We start from the raw sequence: 19,858 nt of genomic DNA, 5'->3' as shown, positions 1-19,858 counted from the left end.
GGAGTTGTTTCTGATTACAAAATGTAAATGAAATCAACGAGTTCCGGAAATAGAATCAGAATGTTGTTTATAGTTTACTTGGATGCATGATCGATTATGAATGTTCCAAGGAATAGTGGTGTTGGGCTTTTTGTTTAGTTATACTAGTCCATATATCATGAGCCGAAATTTATTCGACAATAGGTAGCCCGAACGTTATAGAAAACAGAAAAAAAATAACAGCATGCATGCCATGCATGCTCATGAATACTTTCTACCGTAAGTTATATCATATGCTACAAAATATCGTATAGACATACCCTATTACCCCATACGGCCATACAGGAGCATTCGAGCATCATCAATGATTTGATCAATCATCAAAAGTTTCACGTAGAGGCTTTGTCCTAAAAACATGTTTAATATATGATAAATATTTGAGTAGAGACTTAAGACCTGACCATGATCAAACTTGCATATAAATCATATTATATAATGTATATATACTATATGTGAGTATTTATATGAGATCATGGCATGTACAACTTGTTGCCGCACTTGCATCTCCAAGCTTCCGGGTAGTATTCGGCCGTGACAGGCGTGCCCGGAGGTACCGGCACGTGCACAGGCTTGCACGGTGTGCATCTTCCACACTTGGCAGAGCACCGTGGCGGCGATGAACCAAGCCCCCTAAGAATCCGCCGTAGCTCAGCCTCTTTACTCCGATCACTGATAATCTTCCTCATCTTCTTCATCATCATTGTACTCTTGCCCTCCTCTTCCTAAACACATATTGCACAACCATATGTTGTCACATTTTCCACACAAAAAAAAGATATTGAACGTCATATAATGAAAAAAATACAAATTCTCAAACAAACAAAACACTCTTTAAGATGCGCTCAAATTTCACTAAAATGCGCATGGCTTTGCTAAAATGCACAATTTAGGTGAGCACATTTTTAAGACATGGCTGGGGGAGTGAGACAAGACCCGGGAATACCGCTCCGGAAAAAGCGCTACGCACATTACCAAAAAAAGGCAGAGAGATTGGGAAGTTCCAAGAGGCTGTCATACGTTAACATGCGCCGTGGGGGCGAGTAACTTGCTATAATATTACCAGTCGATCGAGATCGAAACACAGACAAAAGCAAGGCAGGGACCCACAAGTGGAGAACGGACCAAAGCCGAGTACTGTCCTTATCCTCGTGTGCTGAAGTGAATCGGACGGCTGAGATTCTTTTTACGAGTACATGGCATCTCTGCTGCTCAGTCAGTCTCGACATGCCGTCACAGTCGCTGACTGTTCAAGCGCATTTTAGCTACACACCCTTTTGATTGTGTAGTCCTTTTAGAGATCCCCACATCAGAAAGCTTATTTAAAATGTCTTCAATGATGAATCAACATCAATCTTTGTCTTCCAAAGACACTTAAATCAGGAGAAATAGAGATACTAAGCTATATTTGTTTTTTTGTGGTTATATTTATTAGATATATAACACGGTATTGGAGCCCTTTTTCCTAATTACTTATTTTTTTGGTAGTGTTTTCCTAATTACTTATTGACTCAACAACAAAAGAAGTATATATAAAAAAAAATAAAAAATAAAAACTGGATCACGCAAGAGAGTAAGAGGATTAAACAGCTTACGGACCTGTGCATAAAAGAGCCCTAGTTTCCCAGAGTTAGAGTTCCGAATATCTGCATTTTTACAGGAATATAACATATATAAATGGTGCTGTAACGATTATATGTTATGTACAAACAAAATGTTAATAAAAGACTTATAAGAATAACAATGATAGTGATTGCATTATATATGTTAACGAGAAAAGAAATAGGGCTTACATGGAGAAGAAGGTGAAGAGGGAGTAATGAAAGTGGTTATTACACAAAGGAAGACAAGGCAGAGTAGGAGTATATAAAAGAGACTGAACTTGGCTCTTAAGTTTTCTGATGGTGGTAATGATGACGATAATGATGACGATGATGGTGATCTCTCGAAACCCATGATTACGAAACTTTCTGAAAACCCCACCTAAGAAGAAGCAGAGATTAGTTATGACTCTTCCTCCAGGATAGTTTCATGCAAAAAACTTGGTGGGTTTATTAAAACCAGAGATGAGAATGGAAATCAAGAAAAGATTATACAAAAAGATGTTTTTTTTTTTGTAATTTATGTTGGTTTCTTATGATTTGGGTTTTCTCAAAAACGAGAGGGGAGAGTGGGAGTGGTTGAAACTAAGAGGGAGAAAGTGCAAAACGAGTCGATTATGAGAGAACAAGGAGGGGTTTACTGCAAACTGTGCAATTAAATTTGGAAATTTTAAGATAATAAAATAATAGAGATAAAAGGAGAGAAAGAGTGTAGGAAGAGAGAAGTAATTAAGAAAGGTACCTAAGCATTGCTAAGTTTGGGAGTTAGATTCTCCTGCACCCTATTCTCTCTGTCATTGCACCCTTCCTTTCCTCAGAGTTTGCTTTTAGCAATCTTCCAAGCTATACATATACTCCATACACACATCGTATTTATCTAATTGATTTTCTTATTTTTATGTTTCTTAATTAAGTTCTTTTATATGCATGTGTGTAGAGTGTACTATACACATTGTGTGGTGTATGTCACATCACATGATAATAAGTTATGATTTCAAGTGATTATAAAACTATAAAATCTCTTGATTATTTGTTTTCTTTAATGAGGGTTTAACCGAGAGACTCTCGCTTAGAGTTTTAGATAGTTAGTTAATTAGAATTAATGATATTTCATTAGTAATACTTAATCATAATTAAGACAGAGATGAGAGGTGTTTGATTTAAAGAAGATAGGAATAAGGGAGGGCCGTATGATGAAAGATGAGAGAGATTCCAAAGGCAAGGAGGTATGGACAAAACATCCCAACAAATGTGTAAGAAGGGTTCCATGTTCATTCCTCATTTACACATTTATTATCTTTAGTCTTATCAATAATTATCCACTCCAATCAATTCACACAAAGTTGTATACGAAAACAGCAAAATCAATATTCAGTTGTAACGAATGGCAAACAAAATTGTAGTATAAAAGCTAAAAATGGAGACAAGATATGGAACATAGAATGCGATAGTGGTATTTAGGCGTCAGTACTAGAATTTATATTCGTCAAAAGGTAATGCATGTTGGAACAAAAAGAGTTTTAACAATAAACGTAGCGATATCATCTCTTTTTTTCTCTTAGCTTGATAATTAATTATGGTGTACCAAAGAAACAATAGTTGAAAATGATGAATTCTTAGCATTGAACATAAGCGAAAATATCAATTTCAAGAAAGTTCAAAGGTGTGAATCACATATATCAATGTTTTCAACCTTTTTACGCGTTCTAGTATTCAAGATAACCATATAATCATCGCAATACCAGAATATTATTTTCGGAGATCTTGGAAAGGTAGATGACCTTTACGATGTTGTTACTGCTAATGAGAATAAAAATGCGTTGAAAAGCAATAAAGAATGACTATGATACGATTTCACCGACAACTCCTAGAATTGTTCAACCCAAATATCTATCCTTTGCTTTGTACGTACTTTTTTAGTTTGTGAAGTTTTGTAATTCCACGTAACAGTAATATTTTTCTAGGTCAAATTAACAGGTAATAATAATAAATCTAGTTACGTGCCTAATTAAATACAAGCGAACGCCTGTAATAGGGGTGAAAATAAAACCACAATTTCAAGATAGTGTTATATGGTTTTTGATGTCAGATGGTTTTTCACATTTCATATATTTTAAAAATATTTAAATGAGCACAAGCCCTAGCAAGAATCAGCAATTTGAATTTGTAGTTTAAACGCTAGACATAATTTGTTTGGCTGAATTATGAGTTCAAAATTTGAGTTTTTGAGAATGGCTCTAGTCTCTAGTATTCAAAAGTTTATTTTTATTTTAACTCTAGCCAACTAAAATCTCAAACATTTTTTGTGTGTATTTGGCTGAATGATAACTAAGAGCATCTGGACCGAGATCTCTACATCTTCTAGACTGGCCAGGGCCACAGCATGTTATATGGTCATGTCTCCCGATTATGTAATTACTAGTCTTTATCCTTGATGATTTTTCAATTAAGCTAATGACATTCAGCAATTGGATAATTTTAACAAAAAAGCTATGCTAAATCTAACTAAAGTATAGTCCATTTTCTAGAACGAAAAAGCCAAATTTGAAATTTATATTGATGGGTGTTTGGAGCTTCCGATACTTTGAAGCCGAATTCGTTTGCCAATATTTTGACTCCATCAATTTTTGTAGACTGTGAGTGCATTTATTTTCTAATAGAATTGAATCATAAATTCGCACACACAAAAAAAACATTAGGAAAAGAACAATAAAATGTTTTTAGAGTTGAAACATGTCATATTACTAGTTCCAAAAAATTATTTGGAGTTAAAACATGACTTTGGGAGTTGATATTTTCAAGATTCTCATATTTTTTCCCACACTGTCTCCATCACAAATTAGGATTGATATCATGTTGCAATTTAAAATGAATTTCTTGAATTATGATTCGAAATTTGCAAGAGGAAATTAGAAAGACGAACATTTTGTCACCCACACTTCGAACACCAGAAAAACAACATATGAGCTGATACTACACGTAGATTACATCTGCTATGGTTGAATTACCTTAAACTTTAATCTCCATGGTTGAATTACCTTAAACTTTAATCACAACCATAATAGTCAACGAAAGGGAGAATACTGAAATAATCGTGTACAGGAAAATATTGAGAGGGTCACATGCCTAGGTAAGTATCTCTATCCCTGACACACCACTTCTCAATTATTTTTATAATAAGGTTTAAATACAAACATCTGACACACTGTATCCTTTTTTTTTTTTCATTTTATCATGTTATTGTTATTGAAATTCATTTTGTTTTTAGATTGAGACAGATGGGACTTGCATTGTTTCCTACCTATTGACTATTATGTATGTGATTTTGAAGATGTCAAGAATCATGCAGAAAGAAACAACTATTTCTTCCTAGGCCAATAGAAAAAAAAGAAAACACATCAGTCTTAGGATCTGAATGATCACGCATTCACCCAAATCAAATGCAGAACGCGTCACCATTCATTCAAAAATGTGTGTCCTCTTCAAAAAAAATATATTTCAATATATATCTAGATTCCGCAGGTTGTGTGTTCAATCTCAAATAGCAAGCGTTTGCAGAATTTCCAGATTTTCTGCAGAAGAAATTATAGTATTACGTTATCGATGATCAGTTTTCCAAATGTTATTTTGGTATTTAGAATATTAGAAAAAATATTTGGTAAAAAATTTGCTAATTGCTACTAGTTAATTGCCACAAAAGACAAGATTGCAGGGGAAATTTTCTCGTATTACAAAACATCCGTATCCAAACAAACAAAAACAATGCTATTCCCAAGTTCAACCAATCCAATATTTGTTGTCACTAATTTTGGGACAGATTTAAAACAATTTTTTTTTTTTTTATTATAGATGACGGGTCCTGGTGGAGGAGGATAGGGAGTATGGTAGTCTGTTTGTGGGCTGAATGGGGATGGATCCGATGAGTCATGATTGTAATTGTTATCAATTCAAATGATCTTGTGAAAGCTCATAATATATATATATATATATTGATATAGGCTTTGGTCAGAATGAAAGCTCATAATATATATAGTTGGTTTTTCTATGTTATGTTTATTGTAAAGAATAAACTACTTTGTTTTAACTGCATTTTTTTAGGGTGTACATTTGAATTGAATTATCAAAAAGCAAATTTCCTAGATTTCCACCATACCTATTTATAGATTCATCAACACATACAATTGTATAATAAGCTATGTTGTAGTCTTTTCCGTGTATCATAGTAAATCTAGAGATGATCTCACATGTTATCTAGATACGCTCTCTTGTCACAAAAGTGTAAATAAAAACTGATCAATTCAGGTCCGAGGAAGAGAGAAATAAAAAGAGAAGATGGAGTATGGCAGATGTAGGAAAGCCAAAAGCTGAAAAGTGAGAAGAAATAGAAAGAGACAAGAGATGCACGAGTGTGTTGAATTCATGCTTTGTGTGTTTTCAGTATTTGGACCACCTCCTCTCTTTTTTTCTTTTCCTTCTCCTTCTTCTTCATTTATTATCAAACAAATAATTCAAAGTAAAATACTAAATACTACGGTCAAGTACGGTTTATAAATCTTCCTAGCTACTTCCTTAATCCTTCACTTGGGTTTATTATGGGTAATCGTATTCATTTATACTGCACAACAGTTTCAAGTTTCATAAGCAACAAATTCTCTTCTCTATACCGCAGAGAAACAATATTGATAAAGTTCACAGATATCTAACAAAAAACGAATTCAAAACAAGGATAAGTGAAGAGAATGGATCAGATAGTGCTAATACAGTACGTAAGATGCCATCATATCGGCGATCAAACCAATAGGGAAACAAATCGTATTCGTTTATATGGACGAATTACTAAAACTGGCATAAATGCATTTATTGAAATAAAAACATCATTGTACGAATAAGTCAAACGAATTTTACAGTCAACGTTTACGAAATTGAATTTGTTCCACATTACAATCATTTCATTCTATTATTAAGCTGATAAATTATTAACCGAAACCTTAGTATAATATAGATGAGAGATGTCGTAAAATTATGTTATATAGTAAAATTTGTGTTAATGTTAGTCATTTACGTTTGCATGTGAAATCATGATAAAATAGGAATTGATCCCTCTGACATTTCTCATCTGCCTAATTTTTTATTATTAAAAGCTAACTTTATAAAGGGCCTGTATGGGCAACAGCCTAGAAGAATAAATGGGCCTTAAAAGTGAGGCCCGGTAAGTATTACATGTTCTTGGGAAAAGCACTTTGTTTTCAGAGCTGAGACAAATATGACAGAAGAGGAGATGGAAACTCGTGTGGAAATCAGCTTTAATCTCTTTTGGTACTTCGCCTTTCTCTTTCTCTTAAAAGTTTGAATATTTGAAGAAGCATGAAACAAGAAGTTCTAACACTACAGATTTACATTTACACAGTTGAACAAATTAAAATACTTATTATTAAAAAATCAAATGATTAAAAAATCTATTAAGACAGACTCGAAGAAAGAACAAAGAAAGGAGACAAGGGTTTGTTTCTCCGCGACGATGCCTGTGGAGATTCCTGAATCCTGAGGGTTTTCTCTTGGATTCCCATGATTTATTCAAAAAAAAATAAAATCAATTTGTTTTTTTAGAAGATTGGTGAAGATTAAAGCTTCTCAGTTCCAAACACGCTCTGTTTTCGATTTTGGGAAATAAAAAGAAAACAAAAAAACAAAAAAGGGGAACTAAACGCCAATTCTAGTCGATTTATGGTTTAGGAATCCCAGAATCATCACCATTAACGAGGCTATATAGTAGTAAGTTCTTTTTTAAAAAATAAATCTTGTTTGTGTCGTCTTCTTTATGAGGAACAAGATCTAAAAAAGAAGAATATAAAAAACCTCATTCCAATGTTAAGCAACAAGCATTTTGTGTGAGGCATAGAGAGAGAGAGAAAGAAAGAGAGAGAGTGAAATAAGCACAAAAGGCTCGAACTTTGGCCTTCCTCGTGCTTAGCTTTGCTTTGGCTGCTACTAGTGTACAAAAACAAACAGGTGATTCTGTTTTTTCATTCTTTTGTTATGGCTTGTCTCTATCGTTGAAATGGTAGCTTTCTTATTGTTGTTGTTTGACTTGTTGTTCATCATCATTTACAAAAAAGAAAAAAATCTTTATGTTCTGTTCTTCTTCTGGGTTATTCTTACTTAACTTTTACACTTTGAACAATTTGAACAGCTTTTGTAAACAAAAAAAAAATTTGAACAGTTTCAGCAAAAAAAAAAAAACAATTTGAACTTCGTTGGTTTGGACAATCTACAATCTCTGTCTAATAGTCTTTGCTTCTGTTTGGTCTCTGTAACTATTCCTCTGCATCTTTAGTCTCTCCTGCCATGACCAAAATTGCTAAAAAAAAACAATTTAAAAAACTTTCAAATTGGCTTTGTCGTCTTCTCTAATTGAAAACAAAAAAAAAAAATTCATGAACAACACTTTTTGTTTTAAATTCTTGGAGGGTTTTTATCTGAATCGAATACGAATCATTTGTAAAACCCTAGTCTCGTTTCTGTAACAAAGTTGTTTCCTTTTTCTTACTTCTGAATTAGGGTTTCTATTTCGATTCATGGAGAATGCCGCCGTTAAATCATCGACTCCCTCGAATCTATCGGAAATCATCTCCAGATTCGCTAAAGTCTGCAAATTCAGATCCATTGGTTTGTTCCCTGACCAGAAGCCGAATTTGAACGACACTTGTGATGAAGTAGAAGAAATCTTCGAGGGTAAAGCCAACGAAACTGAAATCCGCGAAATCAATCACAAACCCTCGAGAAAGATTCGAAATTTTCGTTCTGATGATGAGATTTCGAAGCTCTTTGGCATAGTTTCAGCGCTTAAAATCGCTTATCTCGACTTTCAACAAGCTCATTTGCCTTATGATCCAGACAAGATCGTAGAAGCAGACAACCTCGTCGTGTCTCAGCTCGAGGCCTTACGCAAGATCAAGCGTCTCTACCTCAAAACGAAGCAGCTCCGCTCGAAGACCGAGCTTGATGCTGCTTCTTATTTGGATCGATTGAGAGATGAAATCGAAGTGAGCGAGAAGCATTTGGAGAAACTCAAGGCACAGGTGAAAGCAAAGGATAGTGAGATTCACTTTCTAAAGGAGAAACTAGACTGTTTGGTTGCAGAGAATAGTAAACTCGAAGAGAGGATTGTGACTGTTTCTTCGTTTGAATTCGCGTTTAGAGCTGCTTCCAAGTCGATTCACGACTTTGCGAAGCCATTAATCACTCTGATGAAAGCTACAGATTGGAATTTGGACAAGGCAGTGGAATCTATTGTGGGAAATGTAACATATGCTAAAAACTCAGATAAGAAGTTTGCTTTTGAGTCGTACATTGTTCGGAGAATGTTTCACGGTTTAAAGCTTAATCCGTGTGATGTGACTGAACTAATGAGTTTCGAGGATCCTTTGGACGCGTTAACAGCGTTTCCAGATTCTGCGTTTTCCAGATTCTGCGGTCAGAAGTATCTTTTAGTTGTTCATCCGTCGATGGAGGCTTCGTTCTTTGGAAATTTGGATATGAGGGGTCTTGTTTTGCTTGGTAAGCATCCAAGAACGATGTTTTATCGAATCTTTGCGAAAATGGCGATATGGGTATGGATTCTTGGATCGTTTGCAGCTTCCTTGGATCAAAAAGCTCAGATTTTTGTGGTTAGAAGAGGAGCTAGATTCTCAGGTGTCTACATGGAATCTGTAGTGGGTGATGAAAAAGAAGATGGAGAAGGTGATTTAAGCGTTGAGTTCATCACAATGCCGGGGTTTAAAATCGGAGATTCAGTGATTAAATCTCATGTTTATCTTTCGAAAACAAAAGGGTAAAAAGAACCGCTCTGCAGATTCAGTTATTTCGAAAGTGTCAGGTAAAGATGGCTACTTTTTTGCAAGTTAGATAGGCAAGTAAAATAATTTTTCTCCAAGGATGTTGCTTTGTATCTTTATCCACATTCAAGTTTTGGTCTATAGTTAATAAATCCAAGTTTCTTCGTTATGTGAAACGCGAAAACACACAATCTCTATAGCTTCACATTGAAGATGGTGTGTTCAATGATTGCCAAAACCGCAAATAGTTTTTTTTTGTTTTGTTTGTTGAGAAAGAAAGATAAAAACAATTTTGTTTGGATCATTTATGGATCTGTTCATTCACCTGAAAACAGGTCTCTGCAGAGTTCTCCATAGAATCTGGAGACAAGTTCAATGAAGACAGGGCTCTTAAGATTCTTCCAACAAAAGAGAAGCTCCTCTATGTCCATTAAGTCATCCATTTTCCCTTCTTCAACAATCAGATGAATCAGAAAGTTTTCAAAGCTTCTGCAAGCATCTTCCACGGCATTGTCTTCGAACGTATCTCTTGAGCTCAGCGATTTCTTGGCCCGTGCTGCATAAACAGGCGTGGTGGTTGGTGAATTGAACAGTTTCTTGGCTGCTGCTGGCGTAAGAGGCGAATGCATAAACTTCGAAAAATCATCATCCTTCACACTAACTGGAGGAATAAAGAGAGAAGAAAAAAACTTATATAATTCCATCTTAAACTCGCAATAGAACCTTTTTTATTCGAATTGAACTGATAATAGTAGAAAAACAATTGTCTTACAAGAGGAACTTCTGGTTTTGGTGGGGCTCATCTTCTGGTCTTTGTTTGTGCTGAGAAAACAGAGACAAGACAACAAAGAGGAAGAAGAACAGAGTGGCTTCTTGGGATGATGATGATGATGATGTTTAGGTTTGACATTGCCATGATGAGCACGACGAAGAGGTCTAATAAAGATAGGTCTTTTAACTCTGAAGCGGAAGAGAGAGACAAATCTGTTGCATGATTTGGAAAGCTTTGATTTGAAGTTAATCAAAGTTGCTTTCACTCTCATTGTCTTGAATCTTAATTTGTGATGATCCTTTTTCGCTTTTTGGCATTTTGTTTTGTTTTGGTGTGTATAAGCTTAGAGAGGATTGGCTTGTGTTGCGTGGGGTTCACGTCTTTGGGTGTGAGAGTCATGATGGTGGAGTCCCATGAAGTTTTTAAAACGGTGGAGAATAAAATGGTTTTATTATGTGTTTGGTGGCTCTTGCTTATGAACAAAATCCAAGATGATGAATTTGTTTTGTTTTTGTATGTTGACAAAGTCGTCGTTTTTCAAAATGATTGGAAAAATCATATTATACTTGCTAAATACTTGAAAAATACACATGTATATACAAACAATGATCTAAAGCCAAAAAAAAATTGCTATTAGAGATAAATATCAAACCCCTAAATCTTTTATACATGTCAATTTTATAAATGCAAAGTTGATTGTTAGATGAATATATTAGTCCTCCAAGCAAAGCCCTTAAATAAATGAGCTTCAGACTTTCAGTAAAACCCTCAATATGGAGCTTGGTGCGTAAAAGAAAACAATTGAAAGAAAAATAAACAAATCAGTGTGCTCTCTGTTCTCTTTTTAACTATGTATGTTTAAATATTGTTTAACGTTCATCGTACACAATTCACAACCACGAGGCCTCGATTCGTATCTTTCCACCTCTCGAGGCATCTCGAGATCTCTGCCTCTGCATTTCAAACTAAAGAGTTGTCTGCTGAAAATAAGTGGTTTATCAAGGTCCATAGTTTTCCATCAGTGTTTTTGTTCTTTGGATCAAAATTCATTTTGAACCATTCTTTTTTTTCTTGTCGAGTTCTTGCGCCCATGGCCTTGCAAACACTGAAGCATTTCTCACATGAATGCGATCTGACCTGTCCGGAGACCGTCACAGGCAGCGTCTGCAACATATGCCACAAAGATGAGCTTGTGGAGTTTGAGTGTAAGCCTTGTAATTTCGATCTATGCTTATCTTGTTCCGAACTTCCGGAGAAGGTGTATCACGATTTCCACCCTGAGCATCCTCTAGAGTTTTGTCAATTCAAATATGATCGGAAACCTAAATACGTCGTTTGCTCAGGGTGTGGGGAAATGTCTTGTGGCTCCTTCTACAAGTGTAAAACATGTGAGATCTACCTAGATCTTGGTTGTGCGCTACGAGTTAACATCAGTGACGCTTGGGACGTTGAAGAGTTGCTCCATGACAGCCACTGCCACTTACTCAGGAGGTGTAGGCCAGGATCAGATGCCAAAGGCTCTTGCCTGCTATGTGAGCTTCCTGTATCCCCCTCCTCCATATGTTACGGATGTGTTCATTGTTACTCGTTTGTTCACCACAAGTGCTTTGATCTTCCAATGGAGATTCAACACCCTGTACATCCAGCACACCCTCTCACACGCCTTAGTTACCAACGAACATGTGGTGGTCGAATAAGTTGTGTTGCGTGCACTTTAACGATCTTTGGTGTGCCGTATAGCTGCATAGAATGCGGTATTGACCTCCATTTAAGGTGTGCAGATTCTTTGTTACGAGGTCTGATGCACGAGTCTCATAAGCACAGGCTGTTTTATGTAGCTACTGATGCTCGTTATGCCATTGACAAAAGAAGCCCATGTCAGATATGCATGGGAACTAGTACCCTTTCTCTCGATTCCTATTATTACTGCGTCGAATGTGAAATGAACTTTCATTTCGAGTGTCTTGGGATACCCAAGTCTCTCGTCAAGAAATCTTTTCACATTCATCCCCTTGTGTGCAAAACATTCTTAGGCAATGACGAGTCTTTGGAGTATTGTGGAGTATGCGAGACAGTGGTACATGCAGGACATCATGCTTATTCTTGCCAAGAATGTGATTATCTTGGTCATATTGAATGCATTCTACGTAAGGTACTTAATATGTAAACGCTATTTTTTTTCTTTCTTTTGTTAATGATGACGACCATGCTGATGAATTACTTTTACTCATAAACAACAGGAAAATCCCTCCCCATTGTACTTGAAAGATTTATATTTATGTGGCCGTGAAGATGTCACAAGAGCAACTAATCAAGAAAGCGGTGAAACGAACATATTGGATTCCAAACTCATGGTGTGTCTTTATAGTCGTCGATACACTGGTCATATAAATGCTTTCTTTCTTTTGGATCAGTCTTTCCTAACTTTTTCCATACATATATATGTTAAAGGTTGATGATGTGTTGCATATTCATGTGATGAGACCGATCCACATGAGTGAGCTTAGCGAAGACGCAAATTGCCACATATGTTGCGGAAAAATATGCGGTAACCCATGTAAATGCACATCATGCGAATTCCAGACACATGATTTTTGTGCAGAGCTGGGGCAACCATGGAAAAATCGGCTTCTCCACTGGGAACATCCTTTAGCACTCCTGCCTAATCCTCCTAAACAGGAGAGCGAGAACTGTAGTAAATGCAGAGAATCTTTATGGGGATTTATCTGTTAAGGAAAAAGCTCTTTATTGATTGAAAAGAAGAATTACAATCCCAAGCGTATAAGCTTGCAAGACAAATTCCACTTGATCTCCACACACCAGAGACTCAAGCCAACTCTCAATTTCTCACTCACTGAAAATATCTACTATTCTCAACCTTTTATACTCAAGGTTGTTACAAGTTTGACTCTGTTGATTTAAGCTAATCAACCCACTAAACTTGACAGCTCATCCTTCCTTTGACCCTTCTTCTTGATCATTTCCTCTCTTTCCTTTGCGGTAGTAAGACCTCCACGGCATATCAATACCCGCCCTTTGGAGAACCAGCTTGTCCTCAAGTGGAAATGCAGGGAATTGATGTTTGAGTTCTCTGATCTTCATCCACGAGTTCTCATGATCAGGCAAGCCTTTCCACTTGACAAGAACCTCTAGGTGACCTTCAGCTTCATAGCGAGTATCCAAAATGTCTTCTGGTTCAATCACTAACTCATCCTCACTTGTCACTGAAATGGGCAATGGATTGACTACTACACCATCCCCCAAAACAGGCTTGAGCTGTGATACATGAAATACTGGATGTATCTTTGATTCTTCTGGCAAACGCAACCGATATGCGACTTTCCCCACTTTCTCCAATACCTCGTATGGACCATAGTATCTCGCAGCCAGCTTTTGACATATCCTTCTGCTTACTGATTGCTGACGGTATGGTCGGAGTTTGAGATAAACTTTGTCCCCCACTTCAAAGTTTAACTCTCGACGATGCTTATCTGCGTTGTTCTTCATTCGGCTTTGAGCACGTTCCAAGTTCTGTTTTACCATTGATAGCATCGTATCTCTTTCTTTAAGCATAGTCTCCAATTCAAAATTGCTCGTTGAACCTGGTTCGTAGCTCAACAATGACGGAGGGTCACGGCCATAAACCAACTTAAACGGCGTACACTGAGTGGCTGTATGGAATCCAGTATTGTACCAAAGCTCAGCCCACATCAAATACTTTGCCCATGTCTTAGGTTGTTGAGATGCAAAACAACGCAGATACGTCTCAACACAGCGATTAAGAACCTCAGATTGGCCATCTGATTGGGGATGAAACGCCGTGCTGAAACGGAGTTTAGTTCCTGATGCTTTAAAACATTCTCTCCAAAAGGAACTCAGAAAAATTTTGTCTCTGTCGGATATGATCAAACGAGGATAACCGTGAAGTCTGACTATTTCTTGCACAAATTTCTGAGCCACCTCACTTGCTGTAAATGGATGTTTTAGACTTAAGAAATGTGCGTATTTACTTAAGCGATCTATCACCACCAAAATGACATTTACACCAAGGGATTTTGGAAGTCCTTCGATGAAATCCATTGATATATCCTCCCATATCCTTTTAGGTAGTTCAATGGGTTGAAGGAGCCCTGCTGGAGATAGTATCGAGTACTTGCTCGTTTGACAGATTGCACACTCCGAAACATACTTCTGGACACTAGCTCTCATCTTTTCCAGTAGAACATTCCTTTAATCCGCATTAGTGTTTTCAAAATGCCCGAGTGACCTCCCAACACACTGTCATGATTTTCCTTAAGAATCAAGGGAATATGTGCGGATAACTGAGGTAAAACCAGTCTCCTCTTATAAAAGAGTCTACCATCAACCACCGTATACCCTGGTTTAACTGATTCTCCTGCAGATACTTTCCGTAATATCTCTTGAATCTCTTCATCCTCATCAATTTCCTTAAACAGATCATGTAGTTGCAGATTTGTTGGAATAGTGATGGAATATAGTAACGTTGTCGTTGATGGTACTATCCTTGAGAGACCATCTGCAACTTTGTTTTCACTGCCCACTTTATATTCGATATCAAAATCGTATCCCATAATACGAGTGAGCCAACGTTGATAGTCTAGAGTTACTTCTCTCTGTTCGAGTAAGTACTTAAGGCTCTGTTGATCTGTCCGTACTACAAATCGTCGTCCCAACAGATAGTGGCGCCACTTTTGAATTGACAGCACTATAGCCATGAGCTCTCTTTCGTATATCGGTTTCAGTTGTTCCTTCTCCGTTAGTCCATGACTGAAATACGCTATCGGATGTTTCCCCTGCATCAACACTGCACCTAAACCATAACCCGAAGCATCTGATTCAATAATGAATAGCTGTGAGAAGTCTGGTAACGCCAAAACCGGTGTTGATATCATTTCAGCTTTCAAACTGTCAAAGGCGTTCTGTGCCTCTCCTGTCCACTCAAACGCCTCCTTCTTGAGTAGTTCTGTAAGAGGTTTAGCCAATAAGCCATAATGCTGCACAAATCGTCTGTAATATCCGGTTAAACCCAAAAATCCTCTCACATCCTTCACTGTTTTAGGTGTCGGCCAGTTCTTGACAGCATTTATTTTCTGTGGATCCGTAGATACACCTTCAGCTGATATCACATGACCCAAGTATTCTACAGACTGTTGTGCAAAAGAGCATTTCTTTTTGTTTGCAAACAACTTCTGTTCTTTGAACACCTTCAGCACTTGTTCCAAATGTTTTACATGGTCCGACAAGTTTGCACTGTAAACCAGTATATCATCAAAAAATATCAACACAAACTTCCGGAGAAAGGGTCTAAAAACCTCATTCATCAGTGCTTGAAACGTTGCTGGGGCATTTGTCAAGCCAAAAGGCATGACAATGAACTCATAATGGCTGTCATGTGTTCGAAAAGCTGTCTTCTCAATATCCTTCTCTTGCATTCTTATCTGGTGATAACCTGATCGCAAATCCAGTTTTGAGAATAACTTTGCTCCATGAAGTTCGTCTAAGAGCTGATCAATCATTGGTATAGGATATTTATCCGCTACCGTTGCCCGGTTTAATGCTCTGTAATCTACACAGAATCTCCAAGAGTTGTCCTTCTTCTTAACTAGTAAGACCGGGCTTGAGTATGGGCTGTGACTCGGTCTGATAGATCCCGCGTCTAACATCTCTTGAACTAACTTTTCCATTGCCTCTTTATGTGCCTGAGGATAACGGTATGGCCTTACGCTTATAGGACCACAACCTGGTTGCACGTTAATCGCATGTTCCCTCCCTCTTATTGGTGGTAATGAGGTTGGTTTGTCAAAGATGTGATCAAATCTTTCCAGAACCTCTGCAATCGGCTGTGCTACCTCTGCATTTTTACTGTTGGTCACTTCAATATTGCCCAACGAAATGCTTGTTCCATTATGCCTGACCATATATGCGGGTTGCATATTCTTGAAAGAGAGTTTCTGGTTATGTAAGGTGGGATCTCCAACCAAAGTGATTTGTTTCCCTTGGTACATGAAAGAAAACTCATGTAGTTCCCAATCTATTGTGCAGCGTCCCAATGTGCGCAGCCACTGAACTCCAAGTATCACATCCGTTGTACCCAATTCCAGGACAATAAAATCAGCTCTGAAAGTGAACCCTTGTATGCTCAACTCCACTGTTCTGCAAATGCCGAGTCCTTGGACTGATACTCCAGTTCCCAATAACACTTCCAAGTGAGGGTTTGTCACTGTTTTCAATCTCAACCTGTTGACCAACCCCGGGCTAATGAAGTTATGTGTTGCCCCACTGTCTAACATCACTATAACTTGTGATTTCTTAATGCAGCCCTTCATCTTTGTTGTGGTCGGTGAACTTATTCCCAGGAACGAGTTTAAAGAGAGTTCCATCAATTCCGGTTCTTCTACCACATAATCTTCTTCCACTTCAATCAAATTCTGATCCAATATTTCCATCTCAAAACCATTCACCACTGTCAAAACCTGCAGAGTTTGGTTGACACAACGGTGTGTGCGTGACCATTTTTCATCGCATTTGAAACATAAACCCAATCGTTTCTTCTCTGCTATCTGAACTTCTGTCAAACGCAGTTGTGGTCTTGTCTGTTGTGTTTTATTCCCGTTCTGACCCGTGTTGTTGGTTAATTGCTTCATCTTCCAGGGAGGAAGTGATTGGCTTGAATAGGACTTGTTCACATGCATTGTTGTCGTTTTATTCGACTGTTGCATCTCTCTTTTCACCACACTGTGTATGCAGCTATTTTCCATTTGATACGCCGAAGCTATCATTTCTGGTAAGTCCACTGGTTTACACATGTTTACTACTTCTCTCATTTCTGGAGTTAATCCGTTCATGAAAATTCCTTCCTTCTGTTTGTCTGTTAACCCTGTGACTTGAGGTGAGAGGTCTTCAAACAGATGTATATATTCAGCCACTGATCCCGTTTGTTGAATATTGAAGAATGGTTGACTCGGATCTCTGAGTTTCACTCGACTGAAACGAGCGAACAATCTTTCTTTGAAATCTTTCCAATCTGCGAAGGATTTCCTTTGTGTCTCACTGTTAAACCAGCTCAAAACATCTCCCACAAGACTGATTGAAACTGTATCCAGTTTCTCTTCTTCGGAATAACCTCCAATCCGAAAGAATCGTTCAGCTAAGGCGATCCATCCATATGAATCTTGGCCGTCAAATATCGGAAGATCTACTCGTCTCAACATACTCTCTCTAGTACTAACAATCGTGTTCCTAGCCCTATTTTCTTCCGATCTATCACTAAGGCCAGGTTTCATGTTAGTTCGACGTACCTGATTTGTTTGATGACGGTAATCTGGATTCGGAAACTCCATCACCTCCGGCGAGTCTGGCGGATCTCGCTGCATCATTTCGCAAAACTCCGAGAATTTAGAATCCATTTGTTTCATCTGTTTTGCCATCTCCGTCATCATCGCGCGAGTTAATGCTTCGCTTTTCAGCTGCTCCGTTTTATGATCCATCACCGTTTGAGCTAGGGATTCCAATGTCACCGGCGGAATCGTCGGAATCTCTGTAACTTGATTTGAGGCCTTGTTCTTCGAATTTGTTGACGCCATTACTTCTCTCTTCGCGAAGTGCAATCCAGAACGCTCACGACGCACCAATTTGTTAAGGAAAAAGCTCTTTATTGATTGAAAAGAAGAATTACAATCCCAAGCGTATAAGGTTGCAAGACAAATTCCACTTGATCTCCACACACCAGAGACTCAAGCCAACTCTCAATTTCTCACTCACTGAAAATATCTACTATTCTCAACCTTTTATACTCAAGGTTGTTACAAGTTTGACTCTGTTGATTTAAGCTAATCAACCCACTAAACTTGACAGCTCATCCTTCCTTTGACCCTTCTTCTTGATCATTTCCTCTCTTTCCTTTGCGGTAGTAAGACCTCCACGGCATATCATTATCCTCCTTTGTCGAATATGCAATTTCGTCATTGACATCAAGTGCGCCTTGAGAGGTAAACATTCTCTTGGGATGTTAGGGAAAAAAGTCATTGGAGAATGGGAAGGACAATGCATTAGTGACATGCATGATATAGTTCAAGTTATGGTATCGAGGTCTTATATGACCGATTGTGCTATTTGTTTTGAGAAGCTATATGGAAAAGCTCTATCATGTATAACGTGTGGAGAGATATATCATTCTCGCTGCATTGAGTTTTGGAGAGAATCAATATATGATCATCCATTTCATTCGGATCACATGCTTTCAATGAGAGCTACAAGTGGAGCCAACTGCATTGCCTGCAAGATGAATATTCCAAAGCATGGGTATAGTTGTTACAGTTGCAATATCAGCTTCCACATCGAATGCATCAAAGCTGGGGGTATAAGTAAGATCAAGTCTCACAGCCACTATCTTTATAATTTTTGGATGGAAGACTTACGTTTGACACAAGCCTGCAGTGTTTGTGCTAAACCCTGTGGCGTTTCGTTCTACGGTTGTGTTGACTGTAGCTTTAAAGCACATGTAGAGTGTCTTGGGACTCCAACCCAAAGTTAAGAGCCAGAAACATCAACATTCTGTCGAAGATAAGTATACCTCTGATACGAGAAGGTGTTCTTTTGTAGATCAGAATGCTCATCTGGGGATATTATTTACATCTGCAAACAGTGCGACGACGTGTTTCATATCGAATGCTTAATGCCTATGGTGAAGATTCGAAAAATCACTTGTAATAGATAAATCATTTCTTTTTTTTTTTCTCAACATATTTTTTTCTGTTTTTTTTTTGTCATACAGGAGGACCGTAAAGCAGCAACAGAAGAGGAACAACGTAGTGATATATATCTTATGTACCTTGAGCGGGATCTGTTAGACCTTTTGGATGACACTGAATCTTAGTTTGATACTTTCTCCACATTTGAACTGAGTTTTACAGCTTCTTGTATCTGAGGTTATGCTTCTAAGTCCTCTCAATTTCTTCATGTCATGTCATGTTTACGATCCAAAGGGGGAGTCTTATTTTGTTTATTTTGCTTTATCTCTGTTTTCCTTTTTCTTGACTTCCAAGTTCCTTTATATTGGTACTCGGATTATTGGTTAATTCTCGGTCTTAGTTCTTGTTTCAGATTCATATCTCACTGATCACTTGTGCCAGTTTGACGTAAGGATTATAGAATTTTTTATTTGGATAATTATCTTTTCTTTGCTGAAGGAAAAAAAATGTTGGCAAATATGTTGATTTGGAAAGGGAATGTAAAGAGAAAAGGGTAGTGTCCTCAAAGTGTTCGGTGTTAGTGGACATATTGGGATCAAACTATTTTACGACTGAAAAGCTGCTCCATATAAATCAAAGATTTTCGAATATTATTGATTATCATGATCTCATCATTGGCTTCTCTGTATCACCTCAATATTTATTCTAATTTCGACAAAAGAACAACTTAAAAACATAAGATAAGGTTCAGACTTTACCAAATTCAAAGCAGCATCGAAAGAAATTTACACTATATTATTTCATTATCATATCCACTAACCCAGCTTGAACGTTTTTTCTTTTTGATTTTTAAGTTTAACACGCAATAGAACATTTTTTTTATTCAAACTGAACTGATAATTG

The 19,858-nt window shown here is 37.4% G+C and overlaps 3 protein-coding genes, 1 non-coding gene and 1 pseudogene across 6 annotated transcripts; 2 read left to right on the top strand and 3 right to left on the bottom strand.

The window, feature by feature from the left end:
- Positions 1-293: 293 nt before the first annotated feature.
- On the bottom strand, positions 294-2,460 carry LOC18026595 (EPIDERMAL PATTERNING FACTOR-like protein 6). 2 transcript variants are annotated; one of them, XM_006410055.2, is made up of 4 exons: positions 2,380-2,460; positions 1,830-2,019; positions 1,636-1,682; positions 294-761 (listed from the first exon to the last, which is right to left on the bottom strand). In XM_006410055.2, the coding sequence occupies exons 2-4, from the start codon at positions 1,990-1,992 to the stop codon at positions 510-512; spliced, it is 462 nt and encodes a 153-aa protein (XP_006410118.1). In that variant the 5' UTR covers positions 1,993-2,019; positions 2,380-2,460; the 3' UTR covers positions 294-509. The 2 variants fall into 2 exon arrangements, with proteins under 2 accessions (XP_006410118.1, XP_024016792.1); XM_024161024.1 differs by lacking the exon at positions 2,380-2,460 and having other exon boundaries at positions 1,830-2,359.
- A 3,914-nt stretch (positions 2,461-6,374) lies between these two features.
- On the bottom strand, positions 6,375-6,459 carry LOC112081763. Its single transcript, XR_002896684.1, has one exon. It is a non-coding gene; the product is annotated as a small nucleolar RNA Z102/R77 (small nucleolar RNA).
- Positions 6,460-7,514: 1,055 nt separating this feature from the next.
- Positions 7,515-10,081, top strand: LOC18026594 (protein GRAVITROPIC IN THE LIGHT 1). Of its 2 annotated transcripts, XM_006410054.2 has the most exons (3): positions 7,515-7,646; positions 8,196-9,513; positions 9,808-10,081. In XM_006410054.2, the coding sequence occupies exon 2, from the start codon at positions 8,213-8,215 to the stop codon at positions 9,470-9,472; it is 1,260 nt and encodes a 419-aa protein (XP_006410117.1). In that variant the 5' UTR covers positions 7,515-7,646; positions 8,196-8,212; the 3' UTR covers positions 9,473-9,513; positions 9,808-10,081. The 2 variants fall into 2 exon arrangements, with proteins under 2 accessions (XP_006410117.1, XP_024003936.1); XM_024148168.1 differs by lacking the exon at positions 9,808-10,081 and having other exon boundaries at positions 8,196-9,616.
- Positions 9,749-10,530, bottom strand: LOC18026593 (transcription repressor OFP17). The gene is made up of 2 exons (XM_006410053.2): positions 10,245-10,530; positions 9,749-10,133 (listed from the first exon to the last, which is right to left on the bottom strand). Exons 1-2 carry the CDS (start codon positions 10,513-10,515, stop codon positions 9,790-9,792), a joined length of 615 nt encoding a protein of 204 aa, XP_006410116.1. The 5' UTR covers positions 10,516-10,530; the 3' UTR covers positions 9,749-9,789.
- Positions 10,531-11,334: 804 nt separating this feature from the next.
- LOC18026592 lies at positions 11,335-19,140 on the top strand (annotated as a pseudogene).
- Positions 19,141-19,858: the final 718 nt, after the last annotated feature.

Source organism: Eutrema salsugineum, unplaced genomic scaffold (assembly GCF_000478725.1).
Source record: "Eutrema salsugineum unplaced genomic scaffold, Eutsalg1_0 scaffold_10, whole genome shotgun sequence".
Lineage (NCBI taxonomy): Eukaryota > Viridiplantae > Streptophyta > Magnoliopsida > Brassicales > Brassicaceae > Eutrema > Eutrema salsugineum.
The sequence above is the reverse complement of the archived record's forward strand: the minus strand, read 5'-3'. Positions and strand labels throughout refer to the sequence as shown.